Here is a 21833-nt window from a genome sequence, read left to right as displayed (position 1 = left end):
TTTAGTAAATAAATTGAAAATAAGACAGGTTGACTGCACTGTACCTTGCACATTTAGAAGTGATGAATGAGAGTGAAATCATTTTGACTGGCCATAATACAATGATATCACTCATAGAAAATATGAAATGCAATTTAAAATATTCTTTCCCCTTTGGATTGGACAGTCCTGTGATCAATCTGGGTACACAAAAGCTTAATGATGGGTAATGATGGTCCCTGTTAACATCTTGAGGAAGAACCACTGAAAGGAACCAAGGCTCAAAAGGAGACACAGTCCACAAGGGTAAGGAGCAACCACTGGATGTTTATTTACTGGCATCTAAAAACAGCTACACTGTTACATGAGCATGTGACATATCAGCATTGGAATCACAGTTTGGTGGCCTGTCCTGTCTGTGAGTGAGTGAGATACAGAGTGTCAAGTTTGTTCTCTGGTGCAGGTTTGGTTTTGTTGTGCATTCTCTCAAACTCGGCGCTGATCTCCATGATGCTCCTGTTCCTTGTCTCCGGCACGCCGTACCACACAAACACACCCGAGACAAAGCAGAAGAAGAAGAAGATGAGAAAGCAGAAGTATTCCAAGTACTCCTGAAAAACAATCATCAGAAAAGAGAGAGATGCTTCAGAATGATCAGACAAATTAGGATCCTACATAAATACCTAAGGGTACTTATCTTTTGTGGCTAGCATGTCTAGAGGTCTGTGTCTCTTTTTCTATAGTTTGTAAATGTGCAGTTATTTCACTGTAAAATCTTTCACTGTAAGAGTCTGTTTGGGGTCCGAACTTCAACTCCTCACTCTTAGAAGTACAGTGTCATAGTAGATATTAAATAATTAATCGTAGATACTGAATAATTAAACATAAAAACTGAACAATTCATTGTACGTAGGGTATAATGACAGTAGTTATTGAATAATTAAGTGATTACTTTATTCATAGTAGTAACTGAATAATTGATGTTAGTTTTCTGCATTAACAGTAGACACAATAAAACAAAAAACTATAATTGTGTTAATATCTATAATTACAATTTAAGGAGAAAATGTTGATGTTTAAAGACTTTATATAATTGGTCTAAATCTGTATCTTTTTATGATTCCATGCAATTATTCAGTGCTGACCATACCCAACACATCTAGTTATAACATATCATATTGCAGACCCCTGTGTAAATGTATAATGTACTGTATGAGTCACTCACCACGATGAGAGGAAACACCATGCCAACAAAAAATAGCCCCACCCAGTTCAGTGTACAAGCCACAACAAACGCTGCTGCTTTATACGACTGAGTAAAAATCTCACCAGGGAGGGGCGCTGTCACACCACCTGAGAGAGATAGAGAGAGAAATTGTAAACACACAGCACAAACAACTGGGAGCTGTGGTAATTACTAAACCATAGTTATTACGGTATAAATACTATAACAATGGACAGGGTACACTAACCTGGTCCACTGGAGAAGAAAAAGATGAAGATGAAGATGAGCATCATGCTGCAGTATGGCATCCATGAAACGTATTCCTGCAACATCAAACATAGGCTGGATGCAAGTGCGAGCTGTATTTGTTTTAAAAATGCAGTTTAACAGAGTCCCGAAACAGATTAGCAGAGGTTCGTAGAACACACAAATCCATGAGACAAAACAGAACTAAACCAGAAACAAAACCTAATACCAGTGTAAGCAGGCAATAGCAACAATCAATCAATACACAGTCAATTCAAAACAAAGTGAGAGAGCAAATACAGGGGTATAAACACACTGAAGGGAAACAAGAAACACCTGGGTCTAATCAGAGGCTACAGACTAGAGACAGGGTTAGCAGATGACAAAACAAATACTAAAGCACACAGCACATGACAGACGTAAACTAAAACACACGGCACTGAGAAGAAAGCAAACCAAAGCTAAACCAGAGAAAGACCTGGACTGATTTACGTAATAAACACTGAATCTTCCCTCTACATAAGAGGCACTTCTAATAAGGTTCAAATGGACAATACAGGATGAGGGAGTATCCAGAAGCTGTATGAATGGGAGTATACATGATAGAAAAATCAGAGACCGCCCTTCATTTATGTCATTTTCACTTAAATGTTTTCATTTTGCAGTTCCAGATATAATATTTTTAAGAATTCAGTGAGTCACTCTGTACCTACCTTTATTATAGATTCCATTCTTTTCAGGACTCACTTTCAGTTTCTCAAAGAAATCTGCAGACACACCTCCACAGTTCAGTCAGTTTGAAAAGTTGGTTGATCATTTTCTGAAGTAATCAAACACGTTCAGTGATGTTGAGGTCTGGACTCCGGGGTGGTCAGTCCATCGCTTCTTTGTTTGATGTGTCTCCTTTTCTCAGTGAGGCTACATATCCTTTCAGACCCACAGCATTGAGCTGTCTTCTCACAGTGGAAGGACAGAGAGAAACATCTGTGGTTGTTTTCAGATCTGAAGCAGCTTGATTTTCTCCTCTCTCTCAAAGGTGGAAGCTTTAAGTGCTGTTTATCTGATGGGGGCAGTTTTAGTGTCTAGCATGTCTTCCAGGTGGTTGTTACGAGTCCAGTTTTCTCTGTAGCTTTTAATCGTTTGTTGAGCTCCAGTTTATGTGAACATTTTTAAGTACACTGCTAATTTTCAGATTTTTTGGTCTAGTATAGCAGTGGGTCCTCAAAGCGCTCATCAGTAACTCCCAGACTGTTTGTTCTAACCTTATGCATTGCAAACTTGGTTGGAACAAAAATGTGGACAGTCAAATTTGAGAAAAAATTCCATATTAAAATTGTTAGTTCCTTTAAACAATGTAATGTTGTCTATCTATTGCTGCACAATTTATCAGCCCCAATCCATCAATGGAAAGGGACCACCATAGGACCACCGCTGACAAGGTAAGACTGACACAACAGAAAAAGAATGTAGGTAAGAAGGTAGGTGTTCCTGATGAACTGCTCAATACGATTGGCAGGCGAGTTGAATCAGGTGCGTCAGGTGGTTTTGCCTTCTGCTTTTTCTTGTATATGACTGTGCCTTAGCTAACAGGAACAATGCTGGTCTGACCACAAATGGTCAAAGAAATCACTCCTAATTGGGCCGATCGAGGTTTAATACCTGACATGAAGCATCCTGTCTTGTAGTGGAGCAAGTGAGTAACTGACCTGCAGGTACAGCGTGAGGGTCAGGATAAGCAGCGTAGCGGCCATCCCCAGATAACCCCGAATCAACAGCACTCTTTTCCCTGTGCTCTCAATCACCATCCCCTACATATACAACCAGGAAAACATAAACAATCAGAAAAAGTTTTGTGCATTTTTGTGCAATTTTGTGTAATTGTGCAACATACAACAGTAAAAAGGGTTCTGCTATTGTTACAAGCTCATATCAAACCCTTTATCGTGCTTTATAGAACCCTTTAATAATGCAGAGGGGTCTCTGAGTGCCCATGGTTCTACATAGAGGGTTCATTACTAAAGAACCCCTGAAGAACCATCTTTTCTAAGTGTGTAGGCTTTGTACGGGGTTAATGAAAGCATGAAAGTGAATGAACAATGAAAACATACACTCTTAAAAAGATGGTGCTTGAAGGGTCTTTAGTAAATAAACTGATTCTACATTCTAAGACCATTAACACGTAAAGAACCCTTTGCATCATAAAGGGGTTCTTCAGATCGATGGAAAACTTGCATGAATCTGCTACAGATGGTTCTATAAAGAACCTTTTTGAAAAGGGTTCTATATAGCACTCAAAAAGGGTTCTACTATTGTTAATTATTACAAGCTTTTGGGTGCAATATAGAACCCCTTATAAAAAGGTTCTATATAGAACCACCAACAGCACATTTTCCATCAGTCTGAAGAACCTTTCATGACGCAAAGAACCCTCTTTTACACACACACACACACACACATTACATGTATGTGTACACACACATACATATATATATATATATATATATATATATATATATATATATATATATATATATATATATATATATATATATATATATATATAAAAAACAAATATGTAAATAACAAACACAAGAGGTACACTAAATTTCCAAATGTATTCACTCGTCTGCCTTCACATGCATATGAAATTGAGTGAGATCATATTTTAATCCATAGGGTTTAATATGATATCCTCCAACCCACTACAGCTATAACAGGTTCAACTCTTCTGGGAAGGCTTTCCACAAGGTTTAGGAGAGTGTTTATGGGAATTTTCAACTGTTCTTCCAGAAGTGCATATGTGAGGTTAGACACTGATGAGAAGGCCTGGCTCACAATCTCGGCTCTAATTCATCCCAAAGGTGTTCTATCAGGTTGAGGTCAGGATTCTTTGCAGGCCAGTCAAGTTCTTCCACACCAAAATCGCTCATCCATGTCTTTATGGACCTTGCTTTGTGCACTGGCTTTGTGCAGTCATGTTAGAACAAGGGCCATCCCCAAACTGTTCCCACAAAGTTGGGAGCATAAAATTTCTCTGGAACTAAGGGGCTGACCCCAACTCCTGAAAAACAAGCCCACATCATAACACCTCCCTCCACCAAACTTTACATTTGGCACAATGCAGTCAGACAAGTACCACTCTCCTGGCAACCGCCAAACCCAAAGTCATCCATTGGATTGCCAGATGGAGAAGCGGGATTCGTCACTCCAGAGTACACGTCTCCACTGCTCTAGAGTCCAGTGGCGAACTGCTTTACACCACTGCATTCAACGCTTTGCATTGTGCTTGGTGATGTAAGGCTTGGATGCAGCTGCTTGGTCTTGGAAACTCATTTCATGATGCTCTCTATGCACTGTTCTTGAGCTAATCTGAAGGCCACATGAAGCTTGATGATCTGTAGCAATCGACTCCACAGAAAGTTGGCGATCTCAGCATCCGCTGACCCCATGCTGTCATTTTTTTTTTTTTTTTAACCTGTCATGTCTGGCCATTTTTGCAATCGGAATGGTAATCCGAATGTACTGATGTACCAAACATATTTGTTTTCACAAGAAAAAGCTCTATAGGTTACTAAAGCCTATTCTTGTTAAAGTTTTTATTTTATTTGTTTGGCCAGGCCTGACAGGCAATAAAAAAGAGGACAGGAAAGAAAGAGAAGAAGGGAGGAGAGAGAAAAAAATAATAATAAAAATAATAATAATAATAATAATAATAAATCATAATAATGATAATTAAGTAAGTAAATAAATAAATTGAAATAATAATAATAAAAAAGAGAAAAAACAAATAAAATAAGTAAATAAACAGACAACTAAATAAAAATAAATAGATAAATAAGTAAGTTAAAAAAAAAAAAAAAAAGGGAGGGGAAAAAAACAATTATACAGATATACATACATATACATATTCACATATACATATACATACATACACCCAGACATAATTCTACTATTTGCTGCTACATACATACACATGTTTACATATCTATACATATGCATATATACATATACACCCACCCACCACACACAATTCTACTGTTTGCAGCAATGTGTATATGTGTGTATATGCGTTCACGTGTCATGTGTCATGGAATGTGCTCAGCAATGAGGGCAAGAAGCCGCAACCATGCCCCCGTGGTCCAGAGACAGATAGGGAAGGACCCGGGGGACCCGGACCATCCACAGCCCATTAGGAACTCAGGAGACCTGAGGCCACATGCTCCGATGGCCACCGCGTGCACGCCCCAGAGGACGAAGAATGGAGGCCCCAGACAGAGCGCCCACAGACAAAGGGCAAGTGACCGGAGAGCCAGAGGCAATGAGCAGCCCACCCCCCCGGCAGGCCAACATCCCCAGCATGAGCTGAGCATGCGGCCCCCGAGGGCCCAGGCGCCCGAGACCGGCCGACCCCCGGCAGGACCCCCCCCCCCCCAATGCCAGAGAGGCCCAAACCACCCTCAGGACACAACCGCCAAGGGAGCAGGGCAGGGACCACGCCAAGATGTCCAGCCATGCACCCAGGGACCCACAGGGCACCCGGGGGGGGGGGGGCGGAGTCGGCAAGCAGCGGGGAGCGGTGGGGAGGGGTAACTCCTGCCCACCACCATGTACCACAGATGTCCAGGCTCAGCAAGTCATAGACCCAGGCCCAGCTGTCCACACACACATGTTCACATGCACCCACACACACCCACACCCACACTCGCACACACCAGTCACCCACTCATGCATACACACGGAACATACATGGACTCACAGTATCGGCGGGCGGACACCAACACGGGTCAGCGGTAACCCAGGGAGGCAGCCACCCCGGCCCCGAATGACCGGTCGGTCTCCCCACCAGGCAGGGTGCACCAAACCGGGGTGTGAGAGGACCCGCCCACCCCCCCCCCACACACACACACTCAATATGTGTGTGAAATGAAAAGAATATGTGTGAGCTACAGTGCAATTAAAATTGGAGGGACAGAGGCAATGTAGTACTGAATAACAGCACACTGCCACACTGCCCCCCAAGGCCCTCAATGTCTAATGTGTAAATAAAATTGAGGGGCAGGTAGCAGTGAGCAGATAAGTGAGGTCACATCAGCAGCGCCACCCACCATCCACTGAGTGACACCTGCCCCCCAAAGCCCTGTGTGTACTGTACTGTGTCATGAAATGTGTCATTGTAAGGGGGGAAAAAAGGGGAGGAGTGGGACATCACGCATCACAGTGAGCAGAGCCAGGTAGGTGGCCCTACTCACTGTAGCATGGGCCCCCCTCCCCCAGAACCCCCATGTGTAGTGTGATGTTTGACTGAGTGGGAGGAGGGGAAGGGTCAGGATAAGAAAGACCGAGAGGCAGAGAACTACCCCTCGAAGGAAGAGAGCCAGCTGGCGCTAGCTCACTAGGCACCCCGGTTTCCTACACCCGGCCGCGGCGCAGGGAAGGCCGGCCCTGGGCCCGAAGCGGCCATGACCCCAGGACACCACCGCGCTCCAGGCCGGCGCCCGCACACACAGCTGACACAGCACAAAACATACACACCCACACGCACACAAGAGACAACAATCATCACACATACACATACTCACGATTACAATACACATACTCACAATTACAACACAAACACACACACATACATACCAACACAAACACACTCACCCGCACAAACTTCACACACACCCATATATACGCAAACACAGTGGTCCTGGGTCCAGAACCAACCAGCCCTACTTGAGTGCCCCACCCCTCCTCCCGGGAGGCATCCAGAATCCTGGAATGCCAGACAGACACCCCGGCGCGCCCCAGACCCCCCACCACCCGGCGGTGCGCCCAGGGGGGCACAGACCCCTCCAGCGCAGGGAGGAGCCCAAACGGGGGACGGGCGACCCCAGGCGCCAAGGCCCCAGACCCCACACCCCGGCCCACACAGAGGAGGCCAGCCCCCCGGACGGGGCCAGCACCCACCCCCACGGGTCCCCAGGTCCCCACCCCAAGACCGTGAGCGCACACATCCAGGCCCCCCACCATCAACAACAGGGCCTGCACACAGAAACCGCAGAGCGTCAGCCCCCATCTCCAGTCCAAGAGCCATCAGACACCCAAATTTGATTTTGATTTCCACTTCATGAGGATAGTTTTCTTGGCGATGCATAAGGCAATAAGAACTATATGTGATATATTCGTTTCTATGTTTAATTCACTTATATCACCTAAAATGCACAGTTTTGGTGAGACTTGGATATCACAATGGAACCATGTGGATAAGTCTTCACATATTGTCTGCCAAAATCTCTGAACAGGCATGCAAGACCATATAGCATGCATATAATTTTCAATATAATTACCTGTGCAGTTAGTGCATATATTTGTTTCTCTGAGGCCCATTTGGAACATTCTGTGCCCTGTATAATGTATTCTATGGAGAGTTTTGTATTGTATAAGTTGTAAATTTGGATTTTTAGTCATTTTAAAAGTATTTAGACATATCTGTGTCCAGAAATTTTCATCCGGGATGATGGAAAGATCTCTCTCCCATTTTGTAATTGGAAGGGATATTGAATCATTAATTTTTAATAATAATTTGTATATTTTTGATAACAGTTTAGGGGTATAGAGGTTTAGAAAGTCTGTTATCCACACAGGGATTTCTAGATTTAGATTACTTAGATTAAATCTTGCCTGCCATGCTGTCATTTTACATGGCCTACCACTTCGTGGCTGAGTTGCTGTCCCTCTCAATCGCTACCACTGACTGTTGACTGTGGAATATTTAGTAGCAAGGAAATTTCATGGCTGGACTTGTTGCACAGGTGGTGTCCTATCACAGTTCCATGCTGGAATTCACTGAGCTCTTCAGAACGACCCATTCTTTCACAAATGTTTGTAGAAGCAGTCTGCCTTCGTGCTTGGTTTTATACACCTGTGGCCATGGAAATGATTGGAACACCTGAATTCAATGATTTGGATGAATGGACAAATACTTTTGGAAAAATAGTGTACGTTATGACCCCTGTGTGTGTAATCAACAGAAGTCTTACACAGGTGACAATGGTGGATATCTCACACAGTCCTGTCCCCAGAGCCACATAGCGCAGGTTGTGGGCCGGGATACCTGCAGCACGGAACACATCAAACGAGTACAGGTACACCTGCAGAAAAATACACACACGGCTCACAGGTCTCTCACAAAATTTCCATGCAGTTAGCACCATTCTAATGGATGAAATATAAGTCTTCATTACATTATTAGTCTTGTAGCTCTGTGGCAAAACTAAAGAAGCAAAGTTCAGATACCAGACATTTTGCGGCAAATGGTTGACACCATTTGTGTAAAGGGGAAGAAAATGTGTACATTGCCAAATTACTAGTTTAATGCAATGCAATTAAACAGAAAGCCATATATTTTATTTTCAGTAAAGGTTACATCAGCCTCATAGCTCCGCTACTGTTATTATTATAAATTTATAAATTATAAATTTCACTGCTCATGTGCAGTAATGTGTCCTCAAAGTAGTAATAAATACACACACATGCAAATCAAATTACATTTTGTTGATTTTCTAAGCATAAATAAGTTAACATCCTCTACAGAGATGCACAAGTTTTAATGTGGAATGTGCAAGGGTCTGCATGTTTGCAATTTTTAGACATCAGGCAGCGAATTCATAAATAACTTTATGCCATAATATTCTGTGAGGGAGCTTTTAGAGGTGGATGTCTGGTTCCTATCACCACCACTGTGAATAATTCTGCCTCATTAAGTTTCTGTAGAACCAAGGTTTCACACCAAACCACTCTGAATGACTATGTTTACACCTTAACTCTCATTTTGAAGATATTTCGAAAGAAAAAAAACAGTGGAATCCTCCTTTAAAGCAGGGAATTTGATCGAAAGTGCTGAAACTGTTACATAAAACAGTATCTATGCTGTTGATGCTATAAGTGCTGGTAAACAGGTGTAGGTGATACATCACCCAGCAGATAGACTCACGGCATTGATGCCACACAGCTGCAGTGTGGTGAAGGTGACGATGATGGTGAAAAGTTGCCAGCGAACAGATCGGGACAGCAGCAGCTCCAAAATGCCGTGACTCTTCACACCCTGCAGCGCTGCATGCTCCACCTGCATCTCCTCCACCTCTGAACTGAGGTCCCCACTGGCCCCCAGCAGCCGCCGCAGAGCTACATACAGACATTCATTTACACACTCACAAAACACATATTCCAAAAACTATTCTGAGGTCCATTTTTTAAACTGATTTTCATTATTTTACTTGTTAAAGCCGCAGGGAATACTGTTCATAATGTTTTAAATTTTTTTGTTTAAATATAAACCACTTTATATTTAGTAGTTGTAAGAAGTAAGAATTTCTTGTTTCTTAAAAACAGTAGTTGACATCTAGTGACCTTTCTTAGATGAACACAGGTTTGAGTCTGGACTTCAACTTGATGTCCCCAGCTCTCACAAACATTTATTACATTCCATCATCAGCACACTTGATTTAAACAACAAAGGATTGTTTAAATAAAGGTTTTGATAACTTAATTTTCAAAAATAGCCTTTTAAATATAATTTTCTCATTCCTGTAGACTACATAGACTCTGTGTGTTTAAGAAATAATCATTAGTTGTAGCCCAATTCTCCCATTTAAATAAGTGTAATTGTAAAGGTTCAAATGGGAAAGCAGAGGGATATATTTAGTTCCTCACCCTTCTCGCAGCCTGGTCTGTCCCCCCGGTCCAGAAGGAGAAAGCGAGGAGACTCTGGCAGGAAGGGCAGAGTGACCAGTTGCAGAAAACCAATAAACCCACTGAAAGCCAGCAAAAAGGGCCAGCGGTCTTCTGTCCCCATCACCTCACTATAAATGCAAATACATACAGTCAGCTCAGTCATACAATGACATTCAGAAGGGTCAGCCTTTCCCCCACAGGTCCACTTATGACATCTGTGTGGGTTTTTATACCAAAAATATTCAGAATTCATGATGACCATTTTTCCATTAGAAACTGAAAAGGCTGTTTTTGTTACTGTTCTTAGATGATTGCAATTGTTTGAGATTATTTAAGATGACTGCAGTTTCCTACAGTTGTTAGATTTCAAGGTCACATTATGCTACCACAAACAAAATGAGATTTGAGTGTGCTGGTTTGAGGTAAATAAAAGAAAGCAGTAAATGCATCCATTGAAACACCAAGGGGCTAGTGCCAGCTCTACCTAATAATCAACATAAGCAGCTGCTTAAGACCTTGTTGCCATCAGGTGGCCCCCTAACAACTTCTGAGTTATTACACACAGTGTGTAATACAATGATATTTATACAGAATTTCACATACTATGCTGTCCTAAATCCAATTAAACAAGATTTCTTCTGATCTCTTTGTAATCAAATATGCAGTTGGTCAGTGTTCTTGGAAGTACTGAATATTGTCATACTGCACAGTCCTACAGTGTCACATATTTAACGCATCTCGTCAGTGAAATTAGCACCTGCCCAGTGGCTTTTACTGTAAGTATGTTTCAAGTCAGCATGTTTCTATGTTTTACTAAGTAAAGGAAAATGTGTCTGTTGTAATCAATCATGCAGTACAGATGAGGCAGATAGAGTTATAAATAGATATGAAAGATGTTAAAAACTTGCTGAAGCACTCCTTTAACTACTTTATTCTTCTTGTACGGTCTGAGAGCACTGGTGAAAATGCTTTTATAAAGTTTTTCATTGAAAAATTGCATTATCAGCATAAAAATTTGAGGGAGAAGCAGGAGTTTACATGAATTTCAGAATTTCTTAGTATTTGGTGGTGTGACCCCCTTTTGCTTTAATGACAGCATGGACTCAGGCTAACATGACTGATCGCTAACAGTGACAGACGCATCTGATTACATCAAATCCATCGGAGAATCGTCTGAACACAAGCTTCAGTGGAAGAATAAGACAAAAATGTGGTCAATTACACAACTTTGCTTCTGTCTGAATGCTGAACTAGACGCAGCGCAGAATTAAAACGATTTCAAGATTAGCTTTTTAGTGTGATCTCAGACTTTCGGTCTTTGTATGTCATCTTTTAATTAAGTAGATATAAAGACTGGATTCAAAATTGGTTGATGATCACCCACCTGAGGCCGAGCACTTGGCCGGAAAATTTGCCGATTGAGACAAAGCCGCCAACGGAAACACCCACAATCCCTCGCAGCTTCTTGGGGGCGCACTCCAGCACATACATTGTATGGACAGTAAGAGCTACACCTTTACAGCACACATGCAAACATTTTAACACAACGTCCATATATATATACATACACATACAAAAACACACACAGCAATAATACACCAACCACTTCATTAAGTCCACCTCCTTGTTTCTACACTCCTATATGGTCAGTGGAGCTGATAAAATGGACAAGGAGTGTAGAGGCAAGAGGGTCAACTGAAGTGGACGATCGATGCATATTACACACACACACATATATATATATATATATATATATATATATATATATATATATATATATATATATATATATATATACACACACACACACACACACACACACACACACACACACACACACACACACACACACACATGTATCCACAGTATATGTAATAGTATGTCATACATATCTACAGAGTCTGATCCCTTTTTTTCAGCAAACCTGCATTAATGCCATAAAGGAAACGTGCTGCCATGATCATCTCAAAGGAGTGGACAGTTTTACTCAGCAGCATGAGCACGGCTCCACAGATGGCCAGCACATTGTTTAGTACCAGGCATCTCTTCCTAATAAGAGAGGAACAGGAGGAGCTGATTACAAATACAAGGTCGCATCCCACAGGAATCTTTGTTGTGAACATAATAAGATACAGATACAGTTTACGGAGTGGTCATATTCAACTACTGTATCAGACCACACAAATACGATCAAAACTCTCCACTCATTAACTGTTCTCAAATGTAATTATTAATCATAAACATGATTCAAGCATTTTACACCTTTCGCAGGTAAATGTTTAGTATGAACTGTCATAAAAGAAGAAGTACACAGTAAGGTTCTTATAAAACGAATATCCAGAATGAAATCATAATGAAATGAATACACAAAATTAAATTATAATAAAATGAACATCCTACTACACACAATTTTTCAAAAGGATAAATGAATAATTAAACAAATAATTACAACATGTTACCATTTTATAAGATCTTTTTCCACAAATAAGTGACAAATAAAAGAAACACCATTTACACCACCTACCATATAATGGTTTTTTATGTAATGTGATTTGAAATTTCTAAACTACAGTGGGCTGCTATCAGTATATACTGCTACCAGTAGCTTCTGTACTAAATTACTGTTTGATCCACACCTTCCCAGCAGTGTGGCAACGTCCAATAGAAACAAGTGAAATGCAGCAAATTGTAATTCCAGTGCAAGAGATTCACACATTAACAGCATTAACTTAATCATTGCCCCCATCATCATCTCTCAGTGAGGCTCTTACTGACAGATATGATATTCACTCAGGTCCAGCTGACCTAAATAAACATTGCTGTCGAAAGGCCCCCTCCTCTAAACATGCCTGTGTCTCCTAAGTACTAATTACTTATACACTAAAATACACTGAAACCAAGTAATCAAAGGATTATTTTTGATAATTAAGTATTTTAAACAACAGGCAGAGCAATAAAAATGGACTTAACTGCCCAATATCAATCTGCAGTCATAGTATAGAAATACTTAATATTATGACACATTGTGTACTGTGAACTATCATGATCATGTATTTGTGCCATATTTCTCCTCATCCCTTTCAGGCCACTATGTAAATGTCTTGTCCTGGCATACGCATTGCAGAACAACTTTAATAATAGAGCTCTTTACTGCCAGAGTGACCTGCCAGAGTGAAAAAAAGACAGTAAATGGCCCATAGCCTATACCTTTAAAAAAAAAGATGGCTCTTTAGTAAAGAAAACTGTTCTAAATAGAACCATGAACAGTCAAAGAACCATTCACATGATTAAAGGGTTGGTTACATCGTGAAAGGGTTCTTCACATTGATGGAGAATGTGCTGTATATGGTTATATATCTTCTAGAGCCTTTTTCAAAATTATTCTATAAAGCATCAAAAATAGTTCTTTAATTGTTATGATGTGCTATATAAAACCCTTTTAATCTACTCAAGATTATCCATCAATCTATAGAACCCTTTCACAATGCAAAGAACCCGTTAATCATACAAAGTGTTCTTTGAGTGTTTATGGTTCTTTATAGAACCTTTTTTTTAAAGCACCCTTGATTAACCACCTTTTTTAGGTGTGTACATTTTCCTTGTATTTTCATTTGTGAAGTTATATGTACCAAAAATAGTCATAAGTCATTTATCCATAGCCTTTTTTACAACCTGTCTTTGTCCCTTAATTACTAAACAGGCTGTTTTTGTTACTCTGCTTTTACAACCCCAATTCCAATGATTCCTTTTCAACCTATATTCAACTGAATACACTACAAAGACAAGATATTTATTGTTCAAATGGATAAACTTTGTTTTTTGCAAATATTCACTCATTTTAAATTTGTATGTACCTTTCAGTGCCTTCACAAATGTGCAAGTTACCCAGGCGCTAACACACCCCCACACCATCAGAGATGCTGGCTTTTGAATTTTGTGCTGATAACAATCTGGACAGTCCTTTTCCTCTTTGGCCCGGAGGACACAACGTCCATGATTTCCAAAAACAATCTGAAATGTGGACTCGTCAGACCACAGGACAGTTTTCCACTTTGTGAACCTCGCCCCATCCTTGCTTGTGAACGACTGAGCCTTTCAGGGATGCTCCCTTTATACCCAATCATGACACTCACCTGTTTCCAATTAACATGTTCACCTGTGGAATGTTCCAAACAGGTGTTTTTTGAGCATTCCTTAACTTTCCCAGTCTTTTGTTGCCCCTGTCCCAACTTCCTTGGAACATGTTGCAGGCATCACATTCAAAATGAGGGAATATTTGCAAAAAGCAATAAAGTTTATATTTAATGTTCAAATGGATATTGTCTTTGTAGTGTATTCAATTGAATATAGGTTGAAAAGGATTTGCAAATCTTCATATTCTGTTTTTATTTATGTTTTACACGTCCCAACTTCATTGGAATTGGAGTTGTAGATCCCCAGTGGTGTTTTCTAGTTTTGTATAATATATGGTTTAAATCAGTTTACTGCCGCAACTTCATTGGAATTGGGAATTGTACAACTGATATGTAAATGAGCTCTATTGAGATTGGCTGTCCTGCATTGTGCCTAAGTCTCTAAGCTGAAACACTCCTTATAACTTCAGTATGGTGGAGGTAAACTGCTGTAAGCTGAATAAGTGGATATATTTGGAAATAGCCCTCACAACATCTCAAAAACAATGAAACGGACTCTGGAGAGATCTGTACATTTTGATGTATATAAATACTTAATGATACTCATTTACTGGAATCATCAAAAATGTAAATGGTTTGATTCCTATATCCCTATCTAAGGTTGACAGTGTACTACGGCTATACCTCCTGCATGCATGACTGCTCTAAGAAATATGATCAGCATTCTCATTTACAGGACTGATTACAGAATTCTGTTTCTACGTTGATTCAAACGTCTCGGGATGTGTAAGGATACTGTATCAACTAAGTGATACATCTCATACCTAAGAAACATATCTACAGCTACACTCTCACTGACCACTTCCTTAGAAACACCCACTTTGTACTTCCACTCACTGGCCTTTTTTTGATTAGAAACACCCACCTAGTACTTCCACTAATTGGTCACTTCATTAGAAACACTCACACTGTACTTCCACTGACTGACCACTTTATTAGACTCTAACTCTGTAACTGTACACCCATATAGTGGAGTTGTCCAGAAATAATGTGAATGATGGATAATCCTCGGCATTGCAGTGATGCTGAACTGCTAGTGCATGTGATGCTGGTACAAGTGTCTCAGATACAGCGGTGTTGCTGGGGTTTTGACACACATCAGTGTCACTGCTAGGTGTCATATTTCTTGATTGCTGGATCCTTTGTTGATGATGATAATGTTTATTATACATTCTCTTTAAGGGTGAGCAAATTTCCCAAAATAACGCAGCCACTCAGTGTTCTTTAAGCACCAACGATACTTACCTCCCATAAGCAGCAGCCAGACGTCCAGCCACCAAACAGCCAAGCAGGCCTCCAATGCTGTACATGGAGACGGTGAAGGACCAGATGAGGGACAGTTCCCAGGCCTCCAGATAGTGACCATAGCGCTGGACACACGTCGCATTCATCAACTGTTTTATATACTGAAAAAAAACAGTATTCTGATTAGACCAGCACCCTTTTTTTAACATCCTACAGTGCTTTATATATAATGGAATTAAATCAGAGTTTAAAAAGTAAAAGTCCTTGTTAAACATTTTCCATTTAGAGCACAGAGCATTATGATCTCAATCTAAAGTAGGTTAGGATGGTATTGCTGACTCATCCTGCCATCTCTGTGAGTATGTGGGAATTTATTGGCTTGTTTGTTGTTACGTTGTACAGCGTTGTTTTTCAATTATCATTTAGTTGCCTGTTTGGATAAAGTTAAGCCCTAAAATGGGAGTGTCACGTTTGTCAGCTGGAATGTTAAGGGTATGGGACACCAAATAAAACGAGGTAGAATCTTTGCACATTTTTCTAATCTTTGTCGGCAGACGTGATATTTTTACAGGAAGCTCACATAAAGCCTACTGAGCAAAGGCAACTGCGTGCAAATTGGATACCACATGTTTTTTCAGTCTACCTTTTCTTCCAAGGCATGAGGTGTGGCCTTTTTCGAAATCTATTCAGTTTCAGGTAACCTCAGTTGTCATAGATCCTGGTGGGAGATATATATTAGTTAATGGGTTAATTAATACATATCCGATTACTTGTTTAAATATTTATGCTCCCAATATTGATGACCCAAATTTCTTTCGCAGAGTATTTGATATACTCCCTGATTCCAGTTCCACCAATATAATTGTTGGAGGTGATTTTAATTGCTATTTAGACCCTTATCTGGATCATCTGTCTACAAATCTGCCTCCTGCAATCAACTCTGTGGGAGCTCTAAATAATTTAATGAGGTCTTTAAACTTGATTGATATTTGGAGAATACAGCACCCAACAGAGTGATATTATTCCTTTTTCTGTAATGTTCACAAATCATATACTAGAAAAGATTTTCTTATTGATTCGAAGATTTTCTTATTGATTCGAAATTACTTTCCAGTGTTGTATTTATAAAATACCATAATATTTTCATCTCTGACCATGGTCCAGTCACTACGCTGATTAATATATCAGTACCTAAAACCCCCTGCTTTTGCAGGAAGAGGGGTTCCGGGCCTACTTATCAGCATGTATCGAAGAATTCTTAGAAACTAATGATAATAGTGCAGTTTCAGAGTCTTTTTTGGTTGTAATGACGGGAAGAATTATTCCCTACGAATCTTCCAGGAAAAGGGATAGGTTTGCACGTCTGTCAGAAATTGAAGCTCAGCTCTGTGCACTTGAGGTGAAATATAAGGAGTCTCTTCTACAAAAATATCTTGATTGCATTCTGAAATTAAAGTATGAATATAACAACATTACGAGTGAACAGATTGAGTTTAATAAGAAAGTTTCCAAACAGAAGCACTTTGAGTTAGCAGAAAAGCCCAATAAACTACACTGCTCAAAAAAATAAAGGGAACACGTAAACAACACAATATAACTCCAAGTAAATCAAACTTCTGTGAAATCAAACTGTCCACTTAGAAAGCAACACTGATTGACAATCAATTTCACAGCTGTTGTGCAAATGGAATAGACAACAGGTGGAAATTATTGGCAATTAGCAAGACACACTCAATAAAGCAGTGGTTCTGCAGGTGGGGACCACAGACCACTTCTCAGTACTTTTCTGCTTTCTGGCTGATGTTTTGGTCACTTTTGAATGTTGGTGGTGCTTTCACACTCGTGGTAGCATGAGACGGACTCTACAACCCACACAAGTGGCTCAGGTAGTGCAGCTCATCCAGGATGGCACATCAATGCGAGCTGTGGCAAGAAGGTTTGCTGTGTGTGTCAGCGTAGCGTCCAGAGGCTGGAGGCGCTACCAGGAGACAGGCCAGTACACCAGGAGACGTGGAGCGATCTGCTGCCTGCAACATCCTTCAGCATGACCGGTTTGGCAGTGGGTCAGTAATGGTGTGGGATGGCATTTCTTTGGAGGGCCGCACAGCCCTCCATGTGCTCGCCAGAGGTAGCCTGACTGCCATTAGGTACCGAGATGAGATCCTCAGACCCCTTGTGAGACCATATGCTGGTGCGGTTGGCCCTGGGTTCCTCCTAATGCAGGACAATGCTAGACCTCAAGTGGCTGGAGTGTGTCAGCAGTTCCTGCAAGATGAAGGCATTGAAGCTATGGACTGGCCCGCCCGTTCCCCAGACCTGAATCTGATTGAGCACATCTGGGACATCATGTCTCGCTCCATCCACCAACGCCACATTGCACCACAGACTGTCCAGGAGTTGGCGGATGCTTTTGTCCAGGTCTGGGAGGAGATCCCTCAGGAGACCATCCGCCACCTCATCAGGAGCATGCCCAGGCGTTGTAGGGAGGTCATACAGGCACATGGAGGCCACACACACAATACTGAACCTCATTTTGACTTGTTTTAAGGACATTACATCAAAGTTGGATCAGCCTGCAGTGTGTTTTTCCACTTTAATTTTGTGTGTGACTCCAAATCCAGGCCTCCATTGGTTAATAAATTTGATTTCCATTGATGATTTTTGTGTGATTTTGTTGTCAGCACATTCAAATTTGTACAGAACAAAGTATTCAATGAGAATATTTCATTCATTCAGATCTAGGATGTGTTATTTGAGTGTTCCCTTTATTTTTTTGAGCAGTGAATTAGCCAGACAACTAAAGGGCGGGCAAGCAGGGCAATTTATAAAATAAGGTCTGATTGTGAAAATACATGAACTAATCAAATGGACATCAACAACTGTTTAAAAAAAATTATTTAAATCTTTATTCAACCAGGTGCCACATCCCAGACTTTTCTTGACTCTGTTGAATTTCCTACATTGAGTGATGAGGCTAGGGAGGAATTAGATGCAGAGTTTTCAAAACAAGAAATTCTGGTGGCGATAAGCTCATTTTCAAATGGTAAGGCTTGCGGTCCAGACGGATTTGGCACTGAATTTTACAAAGCTTTTAAAGACACTATCACACCTCTACTTCTCAGAATGATTACCCACTCCATAGACATTAAGTTGTTCCCTCCTTCCTTGTATGAAGCTAATATATGTCTATTGTTAAAAAAAAACAAAAAAAAAACAAAGACGAACTGGATCCTTCAAGTTATAGAATAATAATAGTCTATTGAATTGTTCTCAAAAGATCATTTCTAAGGCTATTACTAGTAGGTTGGGCAGACACATTCCTTTACTTATTCATTCGGACAAGACTGGATCTGGCAGGTTTTCTTTCTTCAACATACACACATTACTCAACGTCATGTACAGTACACACAGTAGAGATTCTGTGCCTTCTTTGATCTCCTTAGATGCCAAAAAGGCATTTGATCAAATAGAGTGGAGATACATGCATTCAGTATTAAGAGATTTTGGTTTTAGTTGTCAATTTCTTTCACTAACAGAGATGTTGTACGTCCCTCCCAAATCAGAAGTGCTCACTAATTCTGATAAATCTGATTATTTTCCACTCCAACATGGAACTAGGCAAGGTTGCTGTGTGAGTCCCCTCTTGTTCAACCTGGCACTGGAACCACTTGCCATTAGTGTTAGGAGCCATCATGACATCAAGGGCATCACAGTTGCAAATATTAAGTGCAAACTGTCATTGTATGCAGCTGATCTGCTTTTGTGTATAGGAGAACCTGCTTCCTCCCTACCTCCACTTTTGGACCTGATTAAACATTTTGGCTCCACTATCAACTGGAGTAAAAGCTTATTTATTTCTCTTACAAAACACCTAGATCCAGAATTTATTAAAACACTACCATTTAAAATAGTTCACGACTGCTTCACATATCTTGGACTGACCATTCCTAAAAATCCCAAGCATACATTAAGACTCAAGTTTGGTGAATTATTAAATAAGTTAATATTGTCACTAATTGCCCGTGTCAGCGCTATATAACTGTTTTCCCTTCCCAGATTTCTTTACCTTTTTCAGAATCTTTCTATCTTTTTGTCATTATCATTTTTTAAAAGTTTAGACTCTATGATTTTGTCTGGGGTTACAAAGTTCATCATATTTCTAAGTCACCACCACATTCCAAAATGGAGCCATATATATATATATATATAGTGTGAAACAACTGAAAATATGTCTTATATTCTAGGTTCTTCAAAGTAGCCAAAGAGGCCAGGTCATCTGGCGCAGCACCCCATCACTCTCCTGGTCAAAATTGGTCAAATAGCCTTTACACAGCCTGGATGTGTGTTTGGGGTCATTGTCCTGTTGAAAAATAAATGATGATCCAACTAAACGCCAACCGGATGGAATAGCATGCCGCTACAAGATGCTATGGTAGCCATGCTGGTTCAGTATGCCTTCAATTTTGAATAAATCCCCAACAGTGTCACCAGCAAAGCACCCCCACACCATCACACCTCCTCCTCCATGCTTCACGGTGGGAACCAGGCATGTAGAGTCCATCCGTTCACCTTTTCTGCGTCGCACAAAGACACAGTGGTTGGAACCAAAGATCTTAAATTTGGACTCATCAGACCAAAGCACAGATTTCTACTGGTCTAATGTCCATTCCTTGTGTTCTTTAGCCTAAACAAGTCCCTTCTGCTTGTTGCCTGTCCTTAGCAGTGGTTTCCTAGCAGCTGTTTTACCATGAAGGCCTGATGCACACAGTCTCCTCTTAACAGTTGTTCTAGAGATGTGTCTGCTGCTAGAACTCTGTGTGGCATTGACCTGGTCTCTAATCTGAGCTGCTGTTAACCTGCGGTTTCTGAAGCTGGTGACTTGGATGAACTTATCCTCCGCAGCAGAGGTGACTCTTGGTCTTCCTTTCCTGGGGCGGTCCTCATGTGAGCCAGTTTCTTTGTAGCACTTGATGGTTTTTGCAACTGCACTTGGGGACACTTTCAAAGTTTTCCCAATTTTTTGGACTGACTGACCTTCATTTCTTAAAGTAACGATGGCCACTCATTTTTCTTTACTTAGCTGCTTTTTTTCTTGCCATAATACAAATTCGAACAGTCTATTCAGTAGGACTATCAGCTGTGTATCCACCTGACTTCTGCACAACACAACTGATGGTCCCATCCCCATTTATAAGGCAAGAAATCCCACTTATTAAACCTGACAGGGCACACCTGTGAAGTGAAAACCATTTCAGGTGACGACCTTGAAGCTCATCAAGAGAATGCCAAGAGTGTGCGAAGCAGTAATCAAAGCAAAAGGTGGCTACTTTGAAGCACCTAGAATATAAGACATATTTTCAGTTGTTTCACACTTTTTTGTTAAGTATATAATTCCACATGTTATTTAATAGTTTTGATGCCTTCAGTGTGAATCTACAATTTTCATAGTCATGAAAATAAAGAAAACTCTTTGAATGAGAAGGTGTGTCCAAACTTTTGTTCTGTACTGTATATAGGTAGACAGAAACATTATACATGTTAACTTACAAAATTCTAGACAACTTTACACTTGTCTTATTTACATAAAGTAAACTTCTCATGTGTAATTTTATCTTAATTTATCTTAATGTGGCAGAGCGTTTTTAGTCCACTTCTTAAACTGAACTATTTATTAATATTTAACTAAACAGCTTTAACAGATAATAATTATACTGTGAAATATCAGATTACAAATATTTAAGATGCTTCACAATGGACAATATTTTCTACATCTTAAATCTAAAATCTAGAAAAAACACCAATACTCACTACAGACGGTGAGGTGAGGACAGAGATGTGAAAGCCATATTGAAATGTTCCCCCAATTCCTGTGATTAAAACGACAGCAACGAGCACAGGGCTCTCCAGCTGGAGACAGAAACAAAACTCTTTAGATCACTGATTGAATACTGCCATATTAGGCTAATAGTGCTGATAACTTACCAGTAACGTTAAGGCATGCGCCATGACTCCTCTCAGTCCTCTCTGTCCTGTGGGCTTGTTTTGCTCACAAGCAGCCAGATGATTATGACACAGCAAGCCTCTGAATTTTTAACCAGCTACGTTGAAATATAACTTCTCCAGACGGTTGAACTTTGGGTGAGAAAATAGGCAAGTCAAAGTTTGCATGACTGCATCCTGCTGCATAATTACAAAGAAAATACATGAACTACCATTCAAAAGGT

At 40.5% G+C, this 21833-nt stretch overlaps 1 protein-coding gene across 1 annotated transcript; it reads right to left on the bottom strand.

Moving 5' to 3' along the window:
• Positions 1-286: 286 nt before the first annotated feature.
• slc2a11l (solute carrier family 2 member 11, like) lies at positions 287-21671 on the bottom strand. Its single transcript, XM_017711196.1, has 12 exons — positions 21592-21671; positions 21418-21516; positions 15610-15770; positions 12096-12220; positions 11556-11685; positions 10151-10299; positions 9432-9622; positions 8479-8589; positions 3157-3258; positions 1452-1527; positions 1205-1332; positions 287-590 (listed from the first exon to the last, which is right to left on the bottom strand). The coding sequence occupies exons 1-12, from the start codon at positions 21613-21615 to the stop codon at positions 372-374; spliced, it is 1515 nt and encodes a 504-aa protein (XP_017566685.1). The 5' UTR covers positions 21616-21671; the 3' UTR covers positions 287-371.
• Between the last annotated feature and the right edge of the window lie 162 nt (positions 21672-21833).

The sequence above is a fragment of the Pygocentrus nattereri genome, chromosome 18 (assembly GCF_015220715.1).
Source record: "Pygocentrus nattereri isolate fPygNat1 chromosome 18, fPygNat1.pri, whole genome shotgun sequence".
Taxonomy (NCBI): domain Eukaryota; kingdom Metazoa; phylum Chordata; class Actinopteri; order Characiformes; family Serrasalmidae; genus Pygocentrus; species Pygocentrus nattereri.
Note: the sequence above shows the minus strand (reverse complement) of the source record. Positions and strands in the feature narration are given on the sequence as shown.